The 26,809-nt window shown below is 40.9% G+C and overlaps 1 protein-coding gene across 1 annotated transcript in view; it reads left to right on the forward strand.

The window, feature by feature from the left end:
• Positions 1-26,480, forward strand: part of C7 (complement C7) — a 54,674-nt gene extending 28,194 nt beyond the window's left edge. The window contains exons 10-18 of the mRNA XM_032851392.1: positions 1,368-1,534; positions 3,980-4,208; positions 6,476-6,647; positions 8,547-8,634; positions 11,166-11,298; positions 14,744-14,935; positions 19,392-19,482; positions 22,205-22,389; positions 26,254-26,480. Of these exons, the coding sequence (XP_032707283.1) occupies positions 1,368-1,534; positions 3,980-4,208; positions 6,476-6,647; positions 8,547-8,634; positions 11,166-11,298; positions 14,744-14,935; positions 19,392-19,482; positions 22,205-22,389; positions 26,254-26,435 (1,439 nt within the window). The 3' untranslated portion in view covers positions 26,436-26,480. The remainder of the gene's footprint in view (positions 1-1,367; positions 1,535-3,979; positions 4,209-6,475; positions 6,648-8,546; positions 8,635-11,165; positions 11,299-14,743; positions 14,936-19,391; positions 19,483-22,204; positions 22,390-26,253) is intronic.
• Positions 26,481-26,809: the final 329 nt, after the last annotated feature.

Here is a 26,809-nt window from a genome sequence, read left to right on the forward strand (position 1 = left end):
AGACCTGTACCCCTGGGGATAAAAATATATTATATGTTTATAAAAAATAAAATTAAAAAAAAAACCACAAATAACAACCCCATCAGGCTTTAATTTCTGATAAATGTATAGTTTTTGAATTTGAAAATTTTATGAAATTGCAAAGTGTAGTTAAAAGAGGTGAACTGAAAATCACCCAAATCTGATCTGCGAGGTAGGAATATCCAGTCATGACCAATGTAAAAATCAATGACAAATGGAGACAAAAATAATCCTGAAATTATAGGGCACATAAATGCAGAAAAAATTCAATTAAAATTCACTGCTTAGAATACTTTTCATGTGTTAATGTATGCCTGTTAATGAATAGGTTTTTTTTGTTTTTTTTGCTTATTGTTAGTATTCCAGATGCAATGAAGTCCTCTTCATCTTATTACGAAAACTTTCAAACATACATAAAGAACATTGTACTAAACACCCATATACCCACCTCCTTTATGTAGCGATAATTATGACATTTGGCTATACATAATGTACATATAATATTTATAATGTGGATTATTTAACAATGTATAAATATTATATATTCAAAATATGTGTAATCTTATTTGAACCATTTGGAAGTAAATTTCATGATGCTTCCATAAAACATTTTTATTTTATTTTTAAAAAGATTTTGTCTATTTTTTTATTTGAAAGAGAGAGAGAGAATGGGCCAGCATGTGTGCTCCTGGGTGTGCAAGCAGGGGGAGGGGCAGAGAGAGTGAGAGAATCCTAAGCTGACTCCACACTGAACACAGAGCCTGATGCGGGGGTTGATCCCACAATGCTGAGATTGTGATCTCAGCTGAAACCAAGAGTTGGATGCTCCACCCACTGAGCCAGCCAGGTGCCCCTTCTTTTTTCCTTTAATAGACATTTTTTTCTTTAGAGTAGTTTTAGGTTTACAACACAATTGAGCAAAAAGGACAGAGAGTTTCCATTTACTTCAGTCGGAAACTAAGGCCTCCCCACCATCAGCATTCCCCACCACAGTGGAACATTCATTCTTGTGATCCCCTACAGTCCATAGCTTATGTTAGCATTCAGCCTTGGTGTTGTACATTCTATGGGTGTGGACGGATGTTTAATGCTGCTTATCCACCAAGTCATATCACACAGAGAAATTTCACTGCTCTAAAAACCCTCCATGCTTCACCCATTTATTCCTCCCACCCACCACTGCTGACAATCACTGATATTTTTACTGTCTCCATAGTTCTTTCTAAGAATGTCATAAAGTTGGATGGGTTATGTTTTAGTGCTTGATAAGAGTTTTCATTTTTATATTCTCTTTTTTGTTTCATTTGTGCATCTCGACTGATTTGTTTGGATTTCTCCTTGCACAGGAACTCAGAGCAATGTGCTGAAAGGGGACTCGTTTGTCAGAGGGGGAAGTCCAGATTTTGTGGCTGGCCTCAGTTCACTGGATCTGAACAATCCTGCTGGAAACAAAGAGCAATATTCTTCCTGGGCAGAATCTGTGACTGGTGGTCCCCAAGTCATAAAACAAAAGGTATGTCCTGTTCTGTTGAAAGCAGCATAAAGCAGGCATGTTTCTTCGCACTGGGAAAACGAGATTAAATCAAGGTGGTTAAACAGAGACAGCTGTAATTAGCATTTTCTGTATCCCAGTTATGTTTTGTATAGTAAAATGAATGCATACATAATAATAAGAAACAGAAGCTTCATTATCTTGTATGTTCATATTTCAATTGTAAAGGTGAAATATCTTGTAAATCCCAAGAGAAATTATAACAAAATTTGCATATTAGGCTTTTGACCTAAATTTGATTATGTTTTCCTTGGTCTCTAATTCAGAAGAATTATAGATTCTTGCATGAGGAAAGCATTTAGGCTTGTCTACTGTCCCATCAGATTACTTTTCTTCCTCTGGCCGCGGCAATGTGGGCTCTTGGAGACATGTCCATTAAGTTAAAACAAATTCGGCTGCCACAATTTTAGGATGTTTTATTGATGCAGTCAGTTCTTTGATAATGCAACGTATGTGCTCTTAAAAACCGGAGAGCTAGGCAGAATTGCACAGTGAAGAGCCTCTGGCTTATGGGGAAAATGGGGTTAAGGACACAAAACTCAAAAACTTAATTTGTGATACTCATTAAAAGGAAGAAAGAAAAAAAACAAAGAAAGAAAGAAAGAAAGAAAGGAAGGAAGAAAGAAGGAAAGGAAGGAAGGAAGACATCAGTAAAAACAGTATGAGTTTTACAGGTGTTAAATTGTTTAGGAATGCTTCTACTACGTTATGGTGACACAATTCCTAGAGTAAGACTTGAAGTTGGTTGGGTGACAGGAAGGTTGGAGCCCTGAATTAACTGTGAAGCGTTGGAAGGGGAGGGGCCAGATGACAGACAGCGGGCGGTAGCACCAGAAGTGGATGGATGGAGCTTAGTACAGGCAGTGACCCGCATGGAGGTCTGATGTCTGTGTTTGTGTGTGCGTATTTTGTACATTCCTATCTTGGGTTGTGTTCCCTTTTTGTGTCCACTTTTCTGAGTTCACCTGGTTTTTTCTTGTGGATGAAATTGTATGTAAGAAAACACAAAAATATCCCATAGGCTTAGAGTGTTTGCCAATACATCTATCTCCAATGGAACAAAGTCACACTTTCAAAACATGCTGTAGCAGAACTGATTCTCTGATCTGTTCTCTGTCATGGGAATCAAGCAACGTCCCAGGTGAAACTTGACTTGGATACATTTTACAAACCCCCAAATCACAAAACTCCTTGAACACCCTCCCAAGACCACATGTACCCACTTGCCTCTGAACAAGGGTGAAGGGGGGAGGGTGGTTTTCCCAGAAGGTCTTACCACAAAGGGCCACCATCAATATTCACAATGACCTATTTTCAATGCCGGTGCCCCAGAACAAATCTTGAAAAATTAGAAATTGTTGATTAGGGAGAAACAGACATTCCTTCCGATTCTCAGCTCTGCTCTTCTCCACGATGGACTGTGACTATCATAGGTAGCTGTGCTAATTTACTATAGGTGTATGTCCACGCAATGCCATGCAGTCCATTCTGCCTTAATGCAGTGTAAGAGAGCTTGGGCAGAGATGGATATGTGGCTGAGTCTTTGAGTCATTCTCACATTATCCTCACACTTGCAGAGATGTGCTGCAGAAAGCTTGGACGGACCTTCACAAGAGCCAGTGGTATATATATCTTCCCAACTCCATGGTCATTGGCATCCCAATGGCAACGTGAGACTGGCCATGGCAAGAGTTCTTATACTGCAGAAACTGGCAAATGCTACAAATCAGAGCATTTTTGTTCTTAGGAGAGCAGATTGTTAAAGCTTAACCAGCACATGTATGGTCTCCAAGTTATGTTTCATTAGACATACTCAGCACAGAACAATATCTGTTTTATTATTTTTATTTTAGTTTTGGGGGTGCAGCAAAACAAAGTTTATTGAGAGATAGTAAATTTTACTGATAGAGTGCAATGCTCCCGAAGAGGAAGGGGACCTGTAAGGGTTGCCTTGTCTATCTGTTTTAAACTTCTTCAGGGAAGAATAGTCACAGTCTCCATTAAGAGACATGTTAAATCTCTTAGAGTCAGGGTATTTAATTGTAAATTTATTTGCACTTGCTTCTTCACTGTAATTTAATAGTATTTCCTTTTCTTCTGTCTTCTGCAAGGGTGGAAATGTACTGCCTTCAAAATAATCTTTCAATAACTAGAAAATGAATGTCCTGTTGATTTTGAAAAAAAATTTTGCAGGATATAAAAAATACTCCTTCTCTATTCACTCCTAGTTTTCTTTCTGCCTTACAAAGAAAGTGAAGTGCTTTCTTTTTATTTGAAGAAGAAATAATTGGAATTAACATGAGTGGCTTTTCATTTTATTTTAATGGAGATTGAGCCTGAATGCCCGAAGAAAAATATCCTTGCCTAGAAACCTGATTACTGACCATGATGTCTTTATCTGTTTAGCTGACACCTTTGTATGAGCTGGTAAAAGAAGTACCCTGTGCTTCCGTGAAAAGACTATACCTGAAGAGAGCTCTTGAGGAATATCTGGATGAATTTGACCCCTGCCATTGCCGACCTTGTCAAAATGGTGGCATTGCCACCGTTAAGGGAACCCAATGTCAGTGCCATTGCAAACCATATACATTTGGTGTGGCTTGTGAGCAAGGAGTCCTTGTAGGGAATGAAGCAGGTCAGTGTGCTGGATTTTTGCTGGTTATGCGGGACACAGTGAAAAGGGTACCACTCTTTCCATTTGGCTGTTGACATTGTGCTTCTTTGTGCATGGGCATTTTAATTAGTGTCTCCATTCCTATTCCACTTCTGGGTTCTAGCTACTAGGTCAAGGCTCCCTGCTGTCTTTGTTTTCCTTTTCCTTTTTCTTTTTTTTTTAAAGATTTATTTATTTATTTGAGAGAGAGAGCAAGAAAGCGTGCACACAATGGGGGAAGGGGTGGGAGAGGGAGAGAGAGAACATCTTAAGCAGACTCCTTGCTGAGCATGGAGCCCGACGTGGGGCTCGATCTTATGACCATGTGATCATGACCTTAGCTGAACTTAAGAGTTGGACCCTCAACAAGTGAGCCACCCAGGTGCCCCTCTGTTTTCCTGTTAATTAATAGATCCACCATGACCTCCATTCTTCATTCTCCATTGGAATAGATTAATGCCTAAAACACCCTCCTTCCATAGTCATCTCATTAAGGTTTTGTCATAACATAGGTCTGTGGAGCTGGTGTATGCATAGCTTAACCTTTCTGATGGCAAGATCTTTGAAATATCTCTTTTTATTTTGTTTTATGTTCCGTCAATCAATTATTCACAAACACTTTTGAACATCCGCTGAATGCGCCCAACTGAATGGTACTTTAAGTATTTTAGTACAGAACTATGTGAGGTTGACTCTATGAGTAGACAAAGTATGAGACAATTTTGCATTTATTTATATGTCTTTCTCTTCCAGGAAGCTCATTTCCTAAGGTCAGAACTATGATTCCTTTTTTTATTCTCAGGGCCCAACAGGGCTTAATCCATAGAAGGCATTTAATACATATTTGTCGAATGAATGAGTACATGACTAAACTATGGTTGCTTATAGACAAGTATCAAGAAGTCATCCTTGCCTCCAGTTCTCTTCGCAAGTGGCCTGTCTGGTCAATTGAAATTCCACCTCTTTGATTTCATTACTTTGGCGCTTGGATTTCCCGTTATTTGGTAAAATGGAAGTTCCCCCTGATGGTCAGGGTTGGAGTAGCAATCATAATATATTAAGCTATAAATTACCCCCATTAATATGCTCAGCAGACTACTTTATTAACTCAATTTCTAATTATGGAAGAAAGCTCATGGGAAAATATTACCAAATTAGTTTAGTTCTGTTTAGTTTTTTAGTAGAAATACCTAAGGAGCAGTAAACACATCCATCTATCACCAGGAAGTAATACTTCGGGGGCGTGGTTTCTGAGATCAGTTTCTACCTAGGAAAGCCACGTTCTTAGAATATAGTGCAAGTTCTCTCTTGTCTTCCCTGAGGAATATGATGGGGGAAAATTGTAAAACCACTGTTAGTGGTCAGTCGGCCCTGAGTTGGAGGGTGGCCACGCTGGGCTGAGCAAGTGCCTTCAGACTGAAGGACGTTGACAGGAGGCAAACGTGTTTCTCCTGCTTAGATACTTCCTCATTGAACAGGGCCAGCTTTGAGGGCGGCAGTCGGGAATACCCAGCGGACTATGTTCCTCTCATGCCTTGTCAATGCTTTTGCAATAGAAAAGTTCCCAGTAGGGGCGCCTGGGTGGCTCAGTGGGTTAAAGCCTCTGCCTTCAGCTCAGGTCATGATCCCAGGATCCTGGGATCGAGCCCCGCATCGGGCTCTCTGCGCAGCGGGGAGCCTGCTTCCCCTTCTCTCTCTCTCTGCCTGCCTCTCTGCCTACTTGTGATCTCTGTCTGTCAAATAAATAAATAAAATCTTAAAAAAAAAAAAAAAAGTTCCCAGTAGGAACTACTCTAATGAGAGGAGCCTGGACTCTGCCGTAAGGCCATGCTGCTGTCTGGATGTGGCTCTTGGCAGCCATTACGGCACTGGGTGTGGCATTTGACCACCTTGTCTTAGATGCCACATCTATCAACTGAGAATGGTGACAGAACCCCCTGCCCATTTGGATTCATTCTGATGAGAAGTAAATGAATGGTAGAATATATGTAAAAGTGCTCTGAGACAGTTGCAAAATAATAAACAAATTTAACATATTATTGCAAGAAGTTCGTTAGTGCAACCTTACCTGGCAAACCTTGTCGGTGTGCAGAGACATTCTGGTCCTTGTAGAAGACCTGAATGAAGTGAAGGCAGCGAGTGCCCAGACTGCCCCCTCCCCCAATAACTGCCAGAGCAGGAAGCTCAGCACTAAAATCTGGAATCTTCCTCTCCGTTGCTTTCTGAACAATCTTTCTCTTACCTTACAGGAGGGGTGGATGGGGGTTGGAGTTGTTGGTCCTCTTGGAGTTCCTGTGTTCAGGGGAAGAAAACAAGGAGCCGAGAATGCAATAACCCACCTCCCAGTGAGGGCGGGAAATCCTGTATTGGAGAACCCTCGGAAAGCAGCCCCTGCGAGGATGAGGAGCTGCAGCATTTACGGTAATGGTGGCCAGATCTCCTGGCAATTGCAAAGAATACAGTGCTCTCTGCAGTAAGCCTGGGATGCATGACTGCTGCTATTAAAAGATTTAGAAGTTAAATGCCAATTTTTATCAGTGACTACCTTGCCCTTAGCGGTGGGGTCACTTGATGGAGGAAGCCATGTGTGGCCAACTAGCATTTGTGTGTTTCAAGTTCTCCCTATACAGACATTACAAAAGGCTGGGTAACTTGGAGGTCATCTAGCCAAGGGGATCTGAGCAGCTCTGGCATGGGGCAGATCTGCCATATACTTGCTGGGTGACCTTGGGTGAGTTAACTTGCTACACCTCTAAAATAAGTATAATCATAGAAGGTAAAACAATGGTAGGATATTGTCAGAATTCAATGATATTCAGCACAGAAAGTGATTAGCACAGCGCCTGGCACATAGTAAGCATTCAACTACCAATCCTATTCATTCATTCATTCATGATTAAGCATAAAGCCAGATGTTCGAGATGGCTAACATGTAGACAGATTAACCCAGTTGTCTGACTCCAACTTTTCGTTTGCCAGGACCTTGCAAAAGCAATCTCAAAATGCTTAGTTGATGAATTATACCCATTGCGTCAGAATTCTTCAGGCCACACCTTACTGTTTTATACCGTCTTTACTAACCTCTTTTGATCAGGGATTGGCAAAATGTTCTAGTAAGATAATTTGAAGGTCATGTGAGTTGAAGAAAGTTGTAAGATCTTGTGGGATGCCTTTCTTTCTAGGTGTTTGGTGCTTCATAAACCAACAATAATAAATATCTCATGACCAGGAGGCTGTTGAGCATATGGAATTATGGTAGGAGGAGAAGTTGCCTTTGGGGTCATTCTCTGGGAAGATGAGGGTTTCTATTGGAGGAGGTCTCTGTTGGAGGGAAAGGAGCATCCTAAGGAAGGCATTGAAGGAATTCCTGCTCTTCTTGGTGCTCAGAGGGGAGATCTCCTCCTGTTTGGTACAAAGATGAAAATTATGATCAAAATCTTCACATTTCTGAGTTTTCTCAGAATATGGCAAGAGTGTAAGGAACTCACAGGTGAGAAGGAGGCAGTACTCACAGGCTATTTGTCATGCTTTCCCTCAGATTTCAAATCTCTGGAGTGGGGGTACTACTGGTGGCATGCTGGCTTCAGGGGGCACTACGGAAAACTATTGTTTAATGATGGATATCACTGTGATTATTATTATTATGAGCTTCCTCTGGAGATGGCTTGTGGGAGGGAGAACGAGCATGGCTTTAGGAGCCTGACTGACAACAATGTGAATGCAGCCTTGATATTTATGACTTTATAACCTTGGACAAGTCATTCAAACTTTCTGTGCCTTTGTTTTCTTTACATACCTGCTAGCATTACCATGAATGTGAATTGAGATAATGCACATTTGTTGAGCGACTGCCAAGGTGCTTAGCACATAGTAAATGCTCAATCAAAACTAGCTATTATTTTTGCATTACCGTTCTCGCCAGATCACTGTCATTACCTTATTTTTAATACAGAATTAATTCTGTGTGGCATCTCAGAGCCAGACAGCAGGAGAAAAAGTAGGTCTGAGACAGGCAACCTCTAGAAATGATATCAAGTGTGTGTGTTGTCCACTGACTTTTATTTCCTTCTCTTTCTCTTTGTTCTTCGTACTGCTGACTTACTAGTTATTTTTTTTTTTTTTTGGAAGCTTGAGCTTATGTTTGAGTTTTCTATGATAGGATATGATCAGATATTGATTCTGAGAATGGCAATCACATCAACATATTTATGCAAATGGATTCCCTTCAAATGTAAATTAAAAATTAACTGTGCTGCAAAATATTTATTCTACTGTGGAGCTCTGGCGTGTTTATTATGTTTTGTTTCCTTTTCCTTTCAGGTTGCTTGAACCACATTGTTTTTCTTTGCCTTTGACTCCGAAAGAATTCTGTCCATCACCTCCTGCCTTGAAAGATGGATATGTTCAAGTTGGTTATGGAAGATCTATTGTTTTCCTTTACATATACACCCTTTGCTCCAAGTTCCCTCTCTCTACTGATGTCCTAATTTATTTCCTTCTTCCATGATGAAACGGTGCTAAAAATAGTTTATATGTGCATTTTAGGTTTTGTGATGAGGGTTTTAGTTTGTGACTTTTCTTCTTTGGCCCAAGGTGATTAGAATTCTGCAGAAGCTAGTATATCTTCTGTGGTAAGGTGAACCAATATTACTGCCCAATGAAATTAGAAATGTAATCATGCCAGAGGGCGGATGAATGTTTCCATTCTGAACACTAAAGTAGGAATCCATAAGCAAGTTCTTCAACAAAGAGAACTTTATTCTTTCCATTGAAAAATGTCTTTAAAAATTTCTTTTCACAAATATGGGGTTTGGGATGAAATATTGGATTTATTCTAGAAGCCAGTAAGACATTTGGCCAGTGTTGGTGAGATGCGGGTCATTATACTTTGAGCAATTTTCTCATTCAGGAAGGAACACAAGTCATCTGCCACTTGTTCTAGGGAATTTTTGGCTTTGGGACCATATTAATTCATGTTCTTCTCACTGCTTGCTATGATGAAGCTTTGGCCCCAAGCCCCAGTGTGTTTTTCTGGCTCACATAGGAGATACTGTCCATCAGGGCCCTCTCAGTGCTCCCAGCCTTGCTTTCTCCATGAAGGATTTGCCTCTCAAATTCCCTGAAGTTTCCTCAAATGTAGGTAATGGAAAGGGAAGAGGGGTATGTGTGTGTTTGTGTGTGTGTGTGTGTGTTTAGAGGGAGGAGAATGAACCCAGCATCTCTAGCACTCATATGTCCCAGTATATTTACCATCATAATCCATAGAATTCCTGAAGGAAACACAGGCTTGGAGAACAAGGTCAAGTAAATTTGTGTAGTTCAGCAAATCATGAGCTATTGTTCCAAACTCCAGTGCATGTGTGTCCTAAGGAGCCGGGGGTTCAGAACACTGCCCCACAGATGGGCTACATCACCCAGGAAATTTAATAGAGATTGCTGCTTGCCCCTTATCTTCCATTTTTTCCTCATTCTGTACGTTTAGGGTAGGGTCTTTTTTTAAAAGTTTTTATTTATTTATTTGAGAGACAGAGTGAGAGAGAGGGTAATGGGGAGGGGCACGGGACAGGGAGAAGCAGACTCCCTGCTGAGCAGGGCGCTTGACACAACGGGACTCCATCCCAGGACCCGGAGATCATGACCTGAGCCAAAGTCAGACTCTTAACCAGCTGAGCCACCCAGGTGCACCCCCCCCCCCACTTTAATTGGAACTAGTAGTTCTGATACAGAGTTAAGTTTGGGCACTGTTGAGTTCAAATTCACCATATTAGCAGTCCCCTTTGCAAGGCAAAGGAAGGCCTAAAGATTAGCACCAAAGCAAATCAAGTGTCCATACCCATTTTCTTCAAATCCCAGTGTTAACTTGGGCCCTCTGTTTCTGACCAACTCCCATGATGGAGCCAGCCTGGGCAAGGACTGACAGTGAGAAGAAAAAGGCACCATGGGATTTTGTTCTAATGCCTGGAGCAGAACAGGTCCAGCTCTCAACCCTCCCTGTGGGGTGGCAGAGAACTTGAAAGATGAGGGAAAGACTAAGAGAATCCCCAGAAGAGCATGATTATATCCTGAGGTCTTAGATTTCGAATTCTCCCTTGCTTCACTGTGAAAACTCACTTCCTGGGATCACAGGCGGACACTACGTCCCTGAATGTGACCCAGTCCCAGTAGCACTTCCCTCACTGGGTAGGGATGGGAGAAGATCAGCATTCTGCTTCCTCTAAAAGTCATCAGTGAGAAACTTAAACTTTCACGAGTACGCTGATAGGATTTGAACATTTCTGTCTGCTCCTCCTGACTTTTGTTAGGCAGTATTGCCAACAAACAGCCCATAAAATCTTATGGTAGAGAATTGACTGACAAGTACCTTTCCAAAATCTGATAAAAAACTGTCTTTTCCTGAAACATAGGAGAGAAAGGTGATTTGGGGAGTATCCACTAAAGTAATTTTAGTAAAATGTTTATGACAGTGCATGGTATTTGCGGGACAATCAATAAATTATAGTACAGTGGCGTTACGGGCTTTATTTCAATCAATGGTAGTGCAAATGTTGTTGGCTAGGAACGTACAAGGAAGAATGTTTTTACAGACAATTTTCTAAATTCGTTATTTGAACTTAGTTTGCCTGATGATTAAAAGAAGACAAGATTTATAGGCGAAGGGGCACTTGCATGGCTCAGTGGGTTGGGCCTCTGCCTTCGGCTCAGGTCGTGGTCTCAGGGCCCTGGGATCGAGTCCTGCATCGGGCTCTCTTCTCCACAGGGAGCCTGCTTCCTCCCCCCACTCTCTGCCTGCCTCTCTGCCTACTTGTGATCTCTGTCTGTCAAATAAATAAATAAAATCTTGAAAAAAACGGTTTATAGTTCAAATATCTCTAAAGAAACATTCTGTTAATGCACAATAGACATACTTTTTCTCTCTGTCTCCCTCTTATTTCTGTTTAGGATGAAGGTGCGAAGTTTCCTGTTGGGAAAAATATAGTATATACTTGCAATGAAGGATACTCTCTTATCGGAGACCCTGTAGCCAGATGTGGAGACGATTTACGGTGGCTTGTTGGAGAGATGCATTGTCAAAGTGAGTGACCTTGGTTGTAGCGTATAACTTAAGATGAGAGTGTCATGGAGAAGAGGATGATTCAAGATGAAACAGTGTTCACTGTATGGCCCGTGTCTTGACCTCCCTTTCCTGAGAGGCTCTTAGGATCCTGTCCAAGTTTTGGTTGTGTCTTGAAAAAGCCCTTCATAGTCTCTAGTTGATAGTGCTCCTTTCAGGGAGGCATATTTTACTGCAATTTTAAAGTTCCTGGTGCAAATTAGAATAGGCTAAGGAGCTCAGGTCTGGGTCAGACCTTCAGAACATCCTCTATAGTTCAATTTCTAGGGATGTACCATCATCATTGTACTTCGTTGAATGCACGTCCTCAAATTTGCGTCCTGTTCTGTTCAGATGTGGGCATCTGAGTAGTGCTTCCGCTAAGCACGCGAACACTGCTGTTGGCCTTCGACCTCACTTGTACTGCAACATAAGTTGGTTCAGTGGGTGGATAGAGCTGTAGAGACGTATTTTTCTTCTATCAGTTATCTATGTGATGTGAAAAAACCCCTCGTGTACACACGCACATTTTTTTCCTCTTGGGTATATATCTGTTAATGAAATTTTGAATCATAGGGTATATATCCACTTAGTAGATGTTACTAGTCTTCCAAATGGTCGTACCAACTTACATCCCTACCAAAATCCGAGAATCCAAGATGTCTCTGTATCCTCACCAACAATTGGCATCATCATTCTTTTAAAAACTTTAGCTGTACTGGTGAGTGAGTAGCAATATCTTATTTTTTAATTTGTATTTTTTTCTGGTGACTATGATGTCATGCCTGTCATCATGTTTATTGGCCATTTGCCTATCCTTTCTGATGAAGGGACTGTTCAACCTTTGGGCCCTATTTTCTGTTTGTTGGTCTTCATCTTTTTGATCTGTAGGACCTTTCTTCTTCTCCTTCTTCTTCTCCTTCTTCTCCTTCTTCTCCTCCTCCTCCTCCTCCTCCTCCTCCTCCTCCTCCTCCTCCTCCTCCTTCTTCTTCTTCTTCTTCTTCTTCTTCTTCTTCTTCTTCCTTGGACCTTTCTTCTTTGTCTTTGTCTCTGTCTGTCTCTCTGTCTCTCACTCCTGGAGTCCTTGACCAGAAAGTACTGTAATAGAATATAAACATTTCTTACCTCAGAGTAATAAAGCCAAAAGTTGGTTCTTCAAAATGTTTAATAAGATGCTTGTGCTTAAAGAGATTTTTCCTTTATTGTGAATCTTCTGATAAGAAATAGTCCCAGTCTTTGTTCATCTTAAAATGTCTTTATTTTATCTTTGTTTTAGAAGGATATTTTTACTGGGTAAGGAATTTAAATTAGCAGTTACTATACTTAAAGCCTTTAAAGATTTTATCCTTGCCTTTTGACTTCACTGTTTTCTAATGAGATGTTCACTATGAGTCTTACTATTTCTGGTTTGAAAATCTTATGTCCAGCTACTTTTGAGAATTTCCTTTTTTCCCCAGTGCTTGTGTTTCAGAAGTACTCCCACTGTGATGCACCTAGGTGTGATTTTCTTTGTCCTAACCCTGGTTGATATTCGAAACACTTCCTGAATCTGAATCTTTTGTCAATTTTAGGAAATTCTTCACTATTGTGTCCTTATTGTCTCTGTTCCATTCTTGGTCATTTCTCCTCATGAGACGCAAATGATGTGTTTTTTAGATTACATATATTATATATGTTCTTTTCTTTGGTTTTACATCATTTTTCCCTCTCTTTGTTTCATTCTAAATAATTTTGTTTAGATTGTATGTATGTATGTACTTTAGAGAGAGAGAGAGAGCACAAGCAGTGGGAGAGGCAGAGGGAGAGGGAGAAGCAGGCTCCCTGCTGAGCAGGAAGTCTGATGTGGGTCTTGATCCCATGACCCTGGGATTGTGAACTGAGCTGAAGGCAGACACTTAATGGACTGAGCCAGCCAGGTGCCCTCTCTGTTTCATTCTAAATACTTTCTATTGAGCTACCTTCCAGTTTATTAATTCTCTGTAAGTTATATAATTTGCTTTTAAGAACTCTTTTGTGTTCTTAATTTCATTTTCCAATTATAGATATTTCATTTGCTCACTTTTCTATACTTTCTTATTCTCTGTTGAAATACCATGCCTTGCCATTTAATTTTTTCCCATCATGTTAATCACAGTTATTTCAAGGTCCGCTGTTGTTAATCCCATTATCTGGAACTGCTGTGGGTCTGTTTCTATTGTCTTTTTTGGGGAGTTTGGTTAATTCTTGTCCTTTTGAATGTTAGATTAGTTTTGATTAAATGCCAGACTTTGTGTGTAAAAAAATAAAGGAATCATTTGAGGTTTGGGGTGATGTTCTTCTTGTCCTCTAGAAAAGATTTGATTTTGTTTCTGGCAAGCAGTGAGACTATTTTATGTCCTGTTTACCTTTATTCCTAGGATGTAGCCATTAAGAAATACCAACAGAAAGTCTGGGATTTCTCTCTAGGTTCCTCCTTTGTGATGGGACAAGACTCTTACTCTTGATCGCCTAACCCTATATAAGGCTGTTAAAAACTACAAGCTCTTCAGTCTCTGAGCTATAGTTCCTCCTTAGTTCATCAGCTTCTGATTTTTTTTTTCTTGTTCGAACTACAAATAACTCAAGGAGAACGGCATTACCAAATGTTGTAGACTTGTACCTGTTACATCTCCAGCAGCACACAGCCTACTTGGCTAATACAGGCACTCAATAGACGCTTTTTGAATTAAAGAATGAATGGAGTTTCTGATGGAAGTGGTACAGAATCAGAGCAGGATTTTGTAAAATATTGTCCAAAGTCCATGATAGAGATTGCCAAGATTTTTTTTTTAATTATAAATTCTGACTTGCTTCTCATAGTTATGCATGTTTCTCATTTTTCTCTTTGCTGTTTTCTCAAGTAGAAGATTTGAGCTAATGAATGTAATCAAGTGGGAAAGACTAGAGATGGACAACCAAAGGCTATTTAATACTTGTTTGGTTGAAAGGTTAAAGGTAGTTCTTTAAAACTTTTAGATAGTAAAAGTATCTAATTGGATATATGTTAATGATATATGGATGAATAGAGCTCTTTGGAAAACTCTGGGGGACTTCACCAGACCAAAGAGATAAGCAGCAGCTGGGAAAAGTGTGGTTTTGACAGCAGCCTGGCCTTTAGGACTCTGTTTATAAGGGTGATTCATTTTAAGTTGACATGTTGCATTGAGGGCAGGGGTGAGGGATGGGAACTGTTTTGGTCTTCAGTCTTTCTTTGGTCAATTACGTGTCAGGCACTGTGGGACTTGTCTTTCAGGGCATCCTAGCAGTGAACTTACTTACCTCTTCCTCTTTGTCCTCTAATGTTGAAAAAAACAAAGCATGTGTATTAACACTATTAGAAGTTATCATTTAAAAAAAAGATGGCACAGGAAAGCAATGACCCTTGTATTCTGTTTTCTTTTATCTTTAGAAATTGCCTGTGTTCTACCTACATTGATGGATGGCATTCAGAGTCATCCCCGCAAACCGTTCTATGGAATTGGTGAGAAGGTGACCATTTCCTGTTCAGGTGGCATGTCCTTAGAAGGTCCTTCAGAATTTCTCTGTGGATCCAGCCTTAAGTGGAGTCCTGATATGAAGGGAGTTCAGTGTGTGAAAAAAGGTGAGTAGCATATAGGTCTGTCCAAGGACACCTGCGCTCAGGTGAGTGAGGGTCCTTGTGATAATCTTTTGTAGCATGGATGAACATAACTGTGAGTCATTCCTTCCACCCCTACCCTTCCACAAGAAGGTCGGTTCATAGAGTAGATAATAGACTTTTGCTCACATTCACAGATAGACTCATGAAATGCAAGGAAAAGCAAGGAGAGCCCTGTGATCCTGAAACTAATTTAAATCCTTCTTATCAATGATTAGCTTTGTATCTGTTTTGGTACCAAGAAAATAAAGGATGTTTAAAACACAATTTCTGTTTTTCTCCTGATTTTTTTTTTTAAGATTTTATTTATTTATTTGACAGACAGAGATCAGAAGTAGGCAAAGAGGCAGGCAGAGAGAGAGGGGGAAGCACGCTCCCTGCTAAGCAGAGAGCCCAATGTGGGACTCGATCCCAGGACCCTGAGATCATGACCTGAGCTGAAAGCAGAGGCTTCAACCCACCGAGCCACCCAGGCGCCCCTCTCCTGATTTTTGAATGTACTTTTATTAAGTACAGAGTTGAGTTGAAAATTTATAAAAAATTCTGTATGTTTTATTCCTGGGCTTTCAGAGAGCTTATTAGTATTATTGAAAAAGAACATTTAAAAACATTTACATTTAACACTGCAAAGCAGAAGTTATTGAAAGCAAAATGTTGTGGTTTGTGAAGTTGTTCTGAATAGTGGAAACCCAAAAACCTAGTATTTTGAACACCAAGCAAATTAAGATGGCCTTTTAAGAAGCTATGCTAAGAAGAGATTTAGAAAGCCAAACCATTTGTTTTTAGAGGTATTTAAGGTAGGATGGATTTGTTTTTAAAATCACCTCCTGTTTCTTTTTTGTTTACATTTTTAAAAATGGAAAACATATGTTTGAGACAATTAAAAAATAGGAAGGAAGGAAAGCGCATTTACATTCCATTTTATACAGTCTTCTTATTTTTCTGGTGAATGACTTTTAATTCAATGCTAAAATTTGCCTTTAATAATGAAGATGAAGTACCAGATTCCCTGAGTGATACTGTCAGGTGAATTAGATGGTCACAACTAAAGAGACGGCAGGCTGATGGTGGACATAGGCTGTGGTGTTAAATATAGACACGGATGACAGCACAGGAGGCTATCAGGGCCAGCCAGGTGCCCGCCATATTGGTTCCCACATGCTTGTTAGCCATCAGTGGTCCACAGCAGAGACAAGTCCTTTGCTTTCTATAGCACTGAACCGTAAATATGAATTTATTGGGATATTTGAAGTGATAGACCTGTACCAGGAATTCTAAAATTAAAGAGAACAATGTACACTTGACAAGGTTGCTCTTTTATTCCAAAAGAGATATTATATACTTGTCTTTCTAAAATGTCTGCTCCAGTCATTTTGTAGCACAATTCAGTATGAATTTTCTCCTTCTCAGTAGCAAATTCTATTAAAGTTTTAATTAAAGATATTTTTCAAGGCCTGCGTGTTTTTCAGAAGACTGATGAATAAGAACAGGAACTTCTCTTAAAATAAGCCTATCACAAATAGAAAACTCCAGGTTTGTCAGCCTCCAAGGCTGATGTTTTAAAATACCTGCTATTGGTATTTAGTCTTTTTATTTTTATTGTGGTAAAACAGACATAACATAACTTGTACCATTTTAGCCATTTGTAAATGTACGGTTCAGTGCACTAAGTGCGTTCTCATTATTACACAGCCATCATCCCATCCATCACACCGTCCATTTCCAGAGCTTTCTCATTTTCCCAAACTGACACTCTGTGCTCATTAAACACTAACCACTCATTTCTCCCTCCCTCCATCAATATTTAGTCTTGTCATAAAGATATATGAAGATAACAAAGCTATATGTTCTTAAAGGCAAAGTTCTTCTGTCTAGCTAATTCTACCAGTGATTTTTTTTTTTTAATAAAAAAATTATAGTAACTTCTAGAAAACATTTAAAATCTAAAATTTCATTCTTAGGAATGATTAGTAAATAAAGTTTTAAAAAATATTTTTTCTTGTTTCGTTGAGAAATAATTGACATATATCACTGTAGAAGTTCAAGGTGTAGATCATGATGGTTTGATTTATATCTATTGTGAGATGATTACCACAGGAGGTCTAGTTAACATTCATCATCTCATTAAAATACAATAAAAAGAAATTTCTCCTCATGATAAGAACTCACAGGATCCAGTCTCCCAACAGCCTACCTGTGTATCATAGAGCAGTGTTAACTGTGTATCATAGAGCCTACCTGTGTATCATAGAGCAGTGTTAACCATAGTCTTTGTGTTGCACATTACATCCCCAGCACCCATTTATCTTATATCTGGAATTTTGTACCCTTTGACCACATTTGCATTCCCACTTCCCTCTTCCCCTGCTTCTAGGAAATAAACTTCTAAGTGTAATGCAGAGCTCATTGACATGACTTTATCATTGAACTTTAGTTTTGGTACATTTAGATCAGACTTTCTCAACCCCAACACTACTGGAATTTTGGACCTGGTAATTCTTTGTTGCGGGAGCCAGTCCTGTGCTTTGTAAGCTATTTAGCAGCATTCCTCAATGCCTGTGGCACTCCCTCATCCCTGGTTATGATAACGAAAAATGTCTCTAGACATTGCCTAATTGCTGCTGGTTGAGAAGAACTGATCTAGATAACACCATCTTTTGGTTGTTGTTGTTGTTTTTCTTCTTGTTCAGGGGGGAAGGGACAGTGGGAGAGGGAGAGGGACAGAATTCACGAAGTGTGGTGGCCCTAGGCAGGGCTGGATTTCACAACCCTGAGATCATGACCAAAATCAAGAGTTGGACGCTTAGCCAACTGAGCCATCCAGTTGTCCCCTGGATAACACCATCTTAAAAAAAAAAAACAAAAAACATTTTATTTTGGAATAATATTAGATTTTAGAAAAGTTGCAAATACAGTTTTACCCCTTACCATGTTCTCATGATATTAACATCTCATATAACTTGACATAACTTAGTTGGTTAACTAAGGAATTTAATATTAGTGTAATACTATTGACTCAACTACAGATTTCATTTTTTCACTATATCCATTTAATGTTCTAGGATCTGATTCACAATATGACATTGCATTGAGGATAATGGTCCTTTAAAAGGAAATGTTAAAGAATGAGTCCTCATTACAAACGTGACTGGGCACGGAAGGCTAAGCTTCACATTGCTCCCATTTTTTACAAGTAACAAATTTTTCACAAGATTTTACTGTCATGTCTAAAGCTCTTAAGTTTTCCAAATTGAGGGAGTATTTCACAGTTTGTGCATCCATAAAAATATGCTCTTCAGATAAATTGCCTTTATAGATATACCCAACATAGAACTAGTTTTATGCTGGGAAAGTTTATGTCACTGAATTCCCTTGTCATGAAGCTGGCAGGCGGTGGAAATAGCAGGAGATCTTAGGCTATTCATCTGTTAATCAGAGATAGCTGAGGAGATGGCAGGCAAATTAAGCTCTTGTAAGCTGGACCAAGGTGTTTTCCTGCCAAAATTGGAATGATGATTGACGTTTGATTGGTTTGTAAAAAACACAAAGCAATGGATAAGTTTATTAAGTGTAAATACCTTTAGATATTTACTCATCATTGAAAGGAAACCAACTAGACATTTACATGTGAGAGTTTATTATACATCTTAGGGTACCAGGAATTTCTCCATGTATGGGTCACATTATGTTGCTTTCTGTCCCACTATAGACAGAGTAGGTAAAATGCAGTCCACACAGCAGTTTATAAAGAGCAACCTCTTAATGAAAGGGAGCCTGCTCCACTGGCCTTGAATTCATGAACACTGGCCTTGAATTCATGAACATGAACTTAAATCCTGGCTTGGCCAATCTGTTAAACGTGTGAACTAGCACCAGTTTCTTTACTTTTTTGACTCTTAGTTTCTTTCTTTCTTTTTTCCCAAGATTTTTTTTTTTTTATTTGACAGAGAGAGAGAGAGAGAGAGAGAGTGAGAGTACAATCAGGGGGAGCAGCAGGCAGAGGGAGAGGGAGAAGAACACTGCCCGCTGGACAGGAAATGTGATATGGGACTTGATCCCAGGATCCTGGAATCATGACCTGAGCTGAAGGCAGAGGCTTAACCGACTGAACCATCCAGGTGTCCCTGATCCTTAGTTTCTTTAACTCTGAAGTAAGCATTTTTAAGGAAGATTAAATATCACAATAGTCTATGCTCACACAATAGGGACTGCTTGAGAAATGCTAACAATGAAATTATTTGCAGGGTTCTCTTCGGAATGCTCTGTCTTCTGTAAAATGCTTTACAGCTTTGTTTTTTGACTGCTCAAATTTGTGGCAGCTGAGACTATTACAGAATCTGGTTCAACAATTAAAATAACATTTTGTTTACCACAAAGCAGCGCTTCGAATGATGGGCTCTCCCTTATCCTTCTCTTTCAGATGTCCCCTTGCCACCAGCAGTGCCTGAATGTCAGCGCTGGGAGAAACTGAAGAATTCAAGATGTGTTTGTAAAATGCCCTATGAATGTGGGTGAGCTCCTTCTTCGCTCGACTCTCTCCCTTTTATTTTATTTAAGATGAAAAAAAAAAAAGTGTCAGTAGGTGATAGTCTCTCTGTTAGATCAAAAGTGTTGCTGAACCAAGGGTTAGGATCTTCGTTTGCCTTTGAACCCAGCCCATCTGCTGCCTGTTATTTGCCGGGGTCGCCAGGGCTGACACCCAGCGACCTTAAGCAGTGCTCTACTGTCTAGACAAAGGCTGAAAGACTCAGGCACTGCTTGTTGTATACAAGAAATGCGGCAAAATGAAAACACTGTCACGTGAGGATTTAGAGCTTGAGGAGATGAGGGTTGAAATTCCCTTGACCTATAAACTCTTACGCAGCGTACCAACAGAGATACAAGTAGCTGCTTTTCCGATTCTGGAAATGGCTGTGTCTCCAGATGTGCATTATGAGAACGCCACCCATCTTGCAATCACTGTGCTGTAGGTGGATAGCTGAAGTAGGTACTCGATGTCTGTGTTATGGTCCTGGTCGGATACATTTCCTGGTTGCCTTAGCGCAAGAGGTTTCCCAGCGGCACTATTTATAAAGGAAGGGAAGGAAGCTGCATGCCAGGAGGCAGTACTGTGGCACTGCCAGTCGCCAGGGTACATATCTGCGCCTGGGCCTAAAGCAGTGACCAGACAGGCTTTTCTGCAAAGCTGGAGACAGAGTAGACTGTGCAGATGGCAGCTGAGGCAGAGCGGGGTCCCTCATTTTAGGGATCTCAGAGACCCCCACCCTAGTGTGAGCCATGGCATTCAACATGCTCTAATCTCTTGCCACGGATCAAATGACCCTGAAGCTAGAGGACAAGAAAGTGGTTCTTAGGGTCAGCCTTCCTTGTAGAGGTCAGGGGGGTGGGGTTGAGGGTGGAGGATGAAGTGTGGGGGTGTGGGGCTGTGGAGAGTGAATCTGGAGAGGCAAATGGGAGGTATCTAGGCCCCCAGATTTATTGGCCATCTTTAAGGCTGAGTCAAAACACACTTTACTGCCCACTTATAGGTGACTCTTGAACAACATGAGGGACTGGGGTGCTGACCCACCCTCACAGTAAAAAATCCAGGTATAACTTTTGACTCCCCAAAAACTTAACTAATGATGGATTATTTTTGGCTGGAAGCCTTACCAGTGACATAAATTATTTTTTTAAAGATTTTTATTTATTTACTTGAGAGAGAGAGAGACAGAGAAAGCACAAGCAGGGGGAGGGGAAGAGTGAGAGGGAAAAGCAAGCTCCCTGCTGAGCAGGTAGCCCAATGCTGGATTCGATCCCAGGAGCCTGGGGTCATAATCCTAGCTGAAGGCAGGCGCCTAACTGAACTACCCAAGTGCCCGCCTATATTGTATTCTTATAATAAAGTAATTTAGAGAGAAGAAAATACTATTGAGAAAATCATAAGGAAGAGAAAATACATTTATACTATTGTCTGTATCAAAACAATTCTCTATAAGTGGACCCACGGTGCAGTTCAAACCAGTGTTGCTAAGGGGGTCCACTGTGCTTGGCTTTCAATTATATTGTCCCCAAAACACATATCCAACTTCTTGAACACCTACAGTGGGTAATGGTGATTGTGGCCATATCTTACAAAAAGTAACTTCTTGAGAGAAAAATATAGCTAAACAGTGTAAATGGCAGTGGTCCTCCGCCTGGAATGTTCTGACTGTGGTATTGTTTTTTTATGAATCATTGTTGACTTTGATTCACTTTCATCCTCTTTCCAACTTCTCTGATTCATTTAGTTTATCTGCAACCTGCTGTTTATAGACAAGGTGTGAGCTTTCCACCAGAGACTGATAACAATGGCTTTGCAAGGTCTCTGCCTTTTGAGTGGTTCTGAGTAGTTCAATTTAAAGCTTAAGTAAGCAGTTAAAGATATGAGGATTTGTTTTTGTGATGTAAATAACTCCAAGTAAATTTAGCTCTTGGTCACTGAGGAAAATATTAGAGCTAAAAATGTATAAGAATAAATATAAACTCCATCTACCATACAAAAATAGTGAAAGTGAAAGGGTTCACTACAATAATGCCTTCCTTGCCCATCAACAGTCAGAAAGGTGCTTGTTTTTATTAGTGACATTTCTAAAAAGCCAAATCTCACCATTTTAGCACCCATGCTTAAGAAAAAAAAATACATTTTTATGGAAATATTTCTAAACTACTTTGTAAACATCATTACTTTAAAAAAAATCCCATTGAAAAATACGATTTCATCTTCCCTTGAGGATTTGGTCATCAAGTATTGGACATGCCTTATTATGGACATGAATTCTCAGGCCTGCTGGGCTGGGAGGACCTAATTTCTCCTGCAACCCATGGTCCCACCGGACTACAGTCTCGGAGTAGGTGATCTTTGCTGATTTTCTGCCTCCTGCTTGCTTGTCGACCCACCAGTGTCCCAAGCAGACCTCCTGTTCTCTTCTAATTTGCTCTATCTGATCTGCTCTAGAAGAAACTAGATCAACACGAGGTATCTAAGCTTCTAAAAATTGTGAGCAAATAAAGAGCAAAATATGTTCATTTTGAAGATCTGAGGAGGGTGAGCCCCAGGCATGAAGGAGATTTGAGTTTCTGCTCCATCTTTTTGCTGTGGCTCATAGCATCAGTCAGACTCCCTGAGCTCAGAGCCTCTCCTTTTACGTCTCATGCTCCATTTTGAAGACTGAAAATCTTCTACATAATGTAATTTAAAAAATTTTGTTTCAGATCCTCCTTGGATGTATGTGCTCGAGATGAGAGAAGCGAAAGGATACTGCGTCTGACAGTTTGCAAGATGCATGTTCTCCAGTGTCAGGGTAGAAATTATACCCTTGCTGCGGGGGACAGTTGCACTCTGCCTGCCCCCACTGAGAAAGCCTGTGGCGCCTGTCCACTCTGGGGAAAATGTGATGGTAAGGGGCATTTCTTTTTTTTTTTTTTAATTTTATTTTTTTTAAACATATAATATATTTTTATCCCCAGGTGTACAGGTCTATGAATCGCCAGGTTTACACATTTCACAGCACTCACCATAGCACATACCTTCCCCAATGTCCATAACCCCACCCCCCTCTCCCAACCCCCCTTCCCCCATCAACCCTCAGTTTGTTTTGTGAGATTAAGAGTCACTTATGGTTTGTCTCCCTCCCAATCCCATCTTGTTTCATTTACTCTTCTCCTACCCCCTTAACCCCCCATGTTGCATCTCCTCTCCCTCATATCAGGGAGATCATATGATATTTGTCTTTCTCCGATTGACTTATTTCGCTAAGCATGATACCCTCTAGTTCCATACACGTCGTCTCAAATGGCAAGATTTCATTTCTTTTGATGGCTGCATAGTATTCCATTGTGTATATATACCACCTCTTCTTTATCCATTCATCTGTTGATGGACATCTAGGTTCTTTCCATAGTTTGGCTATTGTAGACATTGCTGCTAGAAACATGCGGGTACACGTGCCCCTTCGGATCACTACGTTTGTATCTTTAGGGTAGATACACAGCAGTGCAATTGCTGGGTCATAGGGTAGTTCTATTTTCAACATTTTGAGGAACCTCCATGCTGTTTTCCAGAGTGGTTGCACCAGCTTGCATTCCCACCAACAGTGTAGGAGGGTTCCCCTTTCTCCGCATCCTCGCCAGCATCTGTCATTTCCTGACTTGTTTATTTCAGCCATTCTGACTGGTGTGAGGTGATATCTCATTGTGGTTTTGATTTGTATTTCCCTGATGCCGAGTGATATGGAGCACTTTTTCATGTGTCTGTTGGCCATCTGGATGTCTTCTTTGCAGAAATGTCTGTTCATGTCCTCTGCCCATTTCTTGATTGGATTATTTGTTCTTTGGGTGTTGAGTTTGCTAAGTTCTTTATAGATTTTGGACACTAGCCCTTTATCTGATATGTCATTTGCAAATATCTTCTCCCATTCTGTCAGTTGTCTTTTGGTTTTGTTAACTGTTTCCTTTGCTGTGCAAAAGCTTTTGATCTTGATAAAATCCCAATAGTTCATTTTGCCCTTGCTTCCCTTGCCTTTGGCGATGTTCCTAGGAAGATGTTGCTGCGGCTGAGGTCGAAGAGGTTGCTGCCTGTGTTCTCCTCAAGGATTTTGATGGATTCCTTTCTCACCTTGAGGTCCTTCATCCATTTTGAGTATATTTTCATGTGTGGTGTAAGGAAATGGTCCAATTTCATTTTTCTGCATGTGGCTCTCCAATTTTCCCAACACTATTTATTGAAGAGGCTGTCTTTTTTCCATTGGACATTCTTTCCTGCTTTGTCAAAGATTAGTTGACCATAGAGTTGAGGGCCTATTTCTGGGCTCTTTATTCTGTTCCATTGATCTATGTGTCTGTTTTTGTGCCAGTACCATGCTGTCTTGATGATGACAGCTTTGTAATAGAGCTTGAAGTCCGGGATTGTGATGCCACCAACTTTGGCTTTCTTTTTCAATATTCCTTTGGCTATTTGAGGTCTTTTCTGGTTCCATATAAATTTTAGGATTATTTCCTAAACATCCGCAAATCAATCAATGTGATACAATACATTAATAAAAGAAAGAACAAGAACCATATGATACTCTCAATAGATGCTGAAAAAGCATTTGACAAAGTACAGCATCCCTTCCTGATCAAAACTCTTCAAAGTGTAAGGATAGAGGGCATATACATCAATATTATCAAAGCCATCTATGAAAAACCCACCGCAAATATCATTCTCAATGGAGAAAAACTGAAAGCTTTTCCGCTAAGGTCAGGAACACGGCAGGGATGTCCGTTATCACCACTGCTATTCAACATAGTACTAGAAGTCCTAGCCTCAGCAATCAGACAACAAAAGGAAATTAAAGGCATCCATATCGGCAAAGAAGTCAAACTATCACTCTTCACAGATGGTATGATACTATATGTGGAAAACCAAAAGACTCCACTCCAAAACTGCTAGAACTTGTACAGGAATTCAGTAAAGTGTCAGGATGTAAAATCAATGCACAGAAATCAGTTGCATTTCTCTACACCAACAACAAGACAGAAGAAAGAGAAATTAAGGAGTCCATTCCATTTACAATTGCACCCAAAACCATAAGATCCCTAGGAATAAACCTAGCCAAAGAGGCTAAGAATCTATACTCAGAAAACTATAAAGTACTCATGAAAGAAATTGAGGAAGACACAAAGAAATGGAAAAATGTTCCATGCTCCTGGATTGGAAGAATAAATATTGTGAAAATGTCTATGCTACCTAAAGCAATCTACACATTTAATGCAATTCCTATCAAAGTACCATCCATTTTTTTTCAAAGAAATGGTAATGGGCATTTCATATTTGTAACTATAACAATGTTAAGGTGGTAGGACTGAGATTTTTAAAACTGTAGGTTCTGGTTTAGCAGCAAATCCAAGCAGATCCCTGAGGACGTGAAAGTCTCAGGCTGGTCTGAGTAACCTGTCCTTGCCCACAGCCTTCCCTGGGGGGTCGGGGCAGGGATCAAGTACCTAAGAGGACAAAACCCCTTCCTTGTTGGTCTGAATGTCCTCCCAAACACTGGCGCTTCCCATTCCCCTTTCATGGTTTTTGCTCTGTCCTTGTGTTATCCATATTATGTACTCATTTTAAAAGATAGACTCATAAAAATACCTATTTTTTTTAAAAAGGAAATTTTCTCATCACTTTCTTAAAAGGAAATATCACTTGCCACACATACGAGGTAACTATAAAAACACATGTAATGAAACAAAATGAGGCTGTAGATTCTAGCCAGATGCTGCTGGCAGCTTGGGGCTTGCTGCTTCTGTGGGATAAAGGGAGTTTAGCAAGAGCTAGGGGAGTGTTAAAAGCCTATCAGTGCCAAGGTGACACTTTCTCCTAGAAGTAATCAAAAGAATTTGAAGAGAATAGAAAAAAAGAGTTACTTTTTCAAGTTGTGGTTTGAGATTTGCCAGTGCTAGGTCCAAGTAGCCTTTATGATGAACTTGAATAACACCCTTGCCTGGCCTTCCACAGTTCTGGCTGTGTTACTAACGGGGAAAGCCGGGGTGCCTGGAGCCAAGTCATTGCCCTCAGTTTCCCCACCTGCAAATTTGGGAGCTGGACTGTGTGATCTCTGCCAGCAACTCAGGATCTCCCCCTTGTCCCTTTCCCCTGGATCCTGGTCAGTTTGTGGCATAAGCCAGAAAGTACCAAACTCCAACTATTGGGTCCCATTAGGATTGTCAGTCACCAGTGGGCTGGCTGACCTTGTCACTTCTTTGGGAGCCAGCTGGCTGGCACCTGCAACACACACAGTGGATTCCTCCTCATTTCTGGCTTGTTTTTATGGGATATGTGGACGTTTGCCTTTTATGCCCCGCATCTCAAAGCGAATTGAATTCTTTTCTTTGTCCTTGTTAGAGCCTTACAGCAACTTGGTCTTTACTGTTGTCTCCTTATCTGTCAGGGGTTGGGGGATTACTCAGTTTCTGGCTTCCCTAGACAGCAGCCCAGAGGAGTGGAGCACTGGGGAGCCCCGGACTTGGAGAGAGCTGGCCCATGTGGACCCGGTCCATCTGGTGGCCAGTCTCAAACCCTGCTTATTCTGAGTGGAGCGAAATGCCTCACTTTCTGGGTCCTACAGCTTTTCTGGGCCGGGGGCGGGGGTGGGGGTTGGTTATTGCGATCCCCGAGGCAGGAGCTTCTAGAGCTCTCTGGAAAGCATCGTGCTTTTGGAGGTCATGCGCCTTGACTCTCCCCACTCCACCACGTGCCACTGAGCCTCTGTCGTTGTTTGTGTTTCTAGCCCAGAGCAGCAAATGTGTCTGCAGGGAAGCATCCGAGTGCGAGGACGGCGGCTTTCGCGTCTGCGTGGAAGTGGATGGCGTGGAGCAGACGATGAGCGAGTGTGCCGCTGGCACGCTCAGGTGCCGAGGACAGGACGTCACTGTCACCAGCACGCAGCCCTGCGCTGGGGGGACCCCGTAGGCTTCCGGGCCTCTCAGCTGGAATCCCGCAGCCACTGTGTCTGAGTTCAAACATATGTAACCAAGCACTCGAGGCGGCTCTGCCTGCGTGGAAGAACCCTCCTTCTCCCTCCTTCTCCCTGCTCTTGCCTCTGCACTCTCTCCTCAACTCCCAGCCGAATCCAGACCAACTCCTTCTCTTCTTAGTTAAAATGTCAGCCAGGATGAGCAGCGCCCTCGAACTTGTGCACGAGCTATATGTTTTTGAACAAACTGTTCACTTGTCTGGACCTTGACTGTTTAAATCTGAAAATTAGAGGCTTAGAGCAGAGACAGTCGAATACTCCCTTCAAACCTAGGATTCATCAACGTATGACTGATCCCACCTGTGGGCCT

The sequence above is a fragment of the Lontra canadensis genome, unplaced genomic scaffold, assembly GCF_010015895.1.
Source record: "Lontra canadensis isolate GAN:19392208 unplaced genomic scaffold, GSC_riverotter_1.0 scaffold5, whole genome shotgun sequence".
NCBI classification, from domain to species: domain Eukaryota; kingdom Metazoa; phylum Chordata; class Mammalia; order Carnivora; family Mustelidae; genus Lontra; species Lontra canadensis.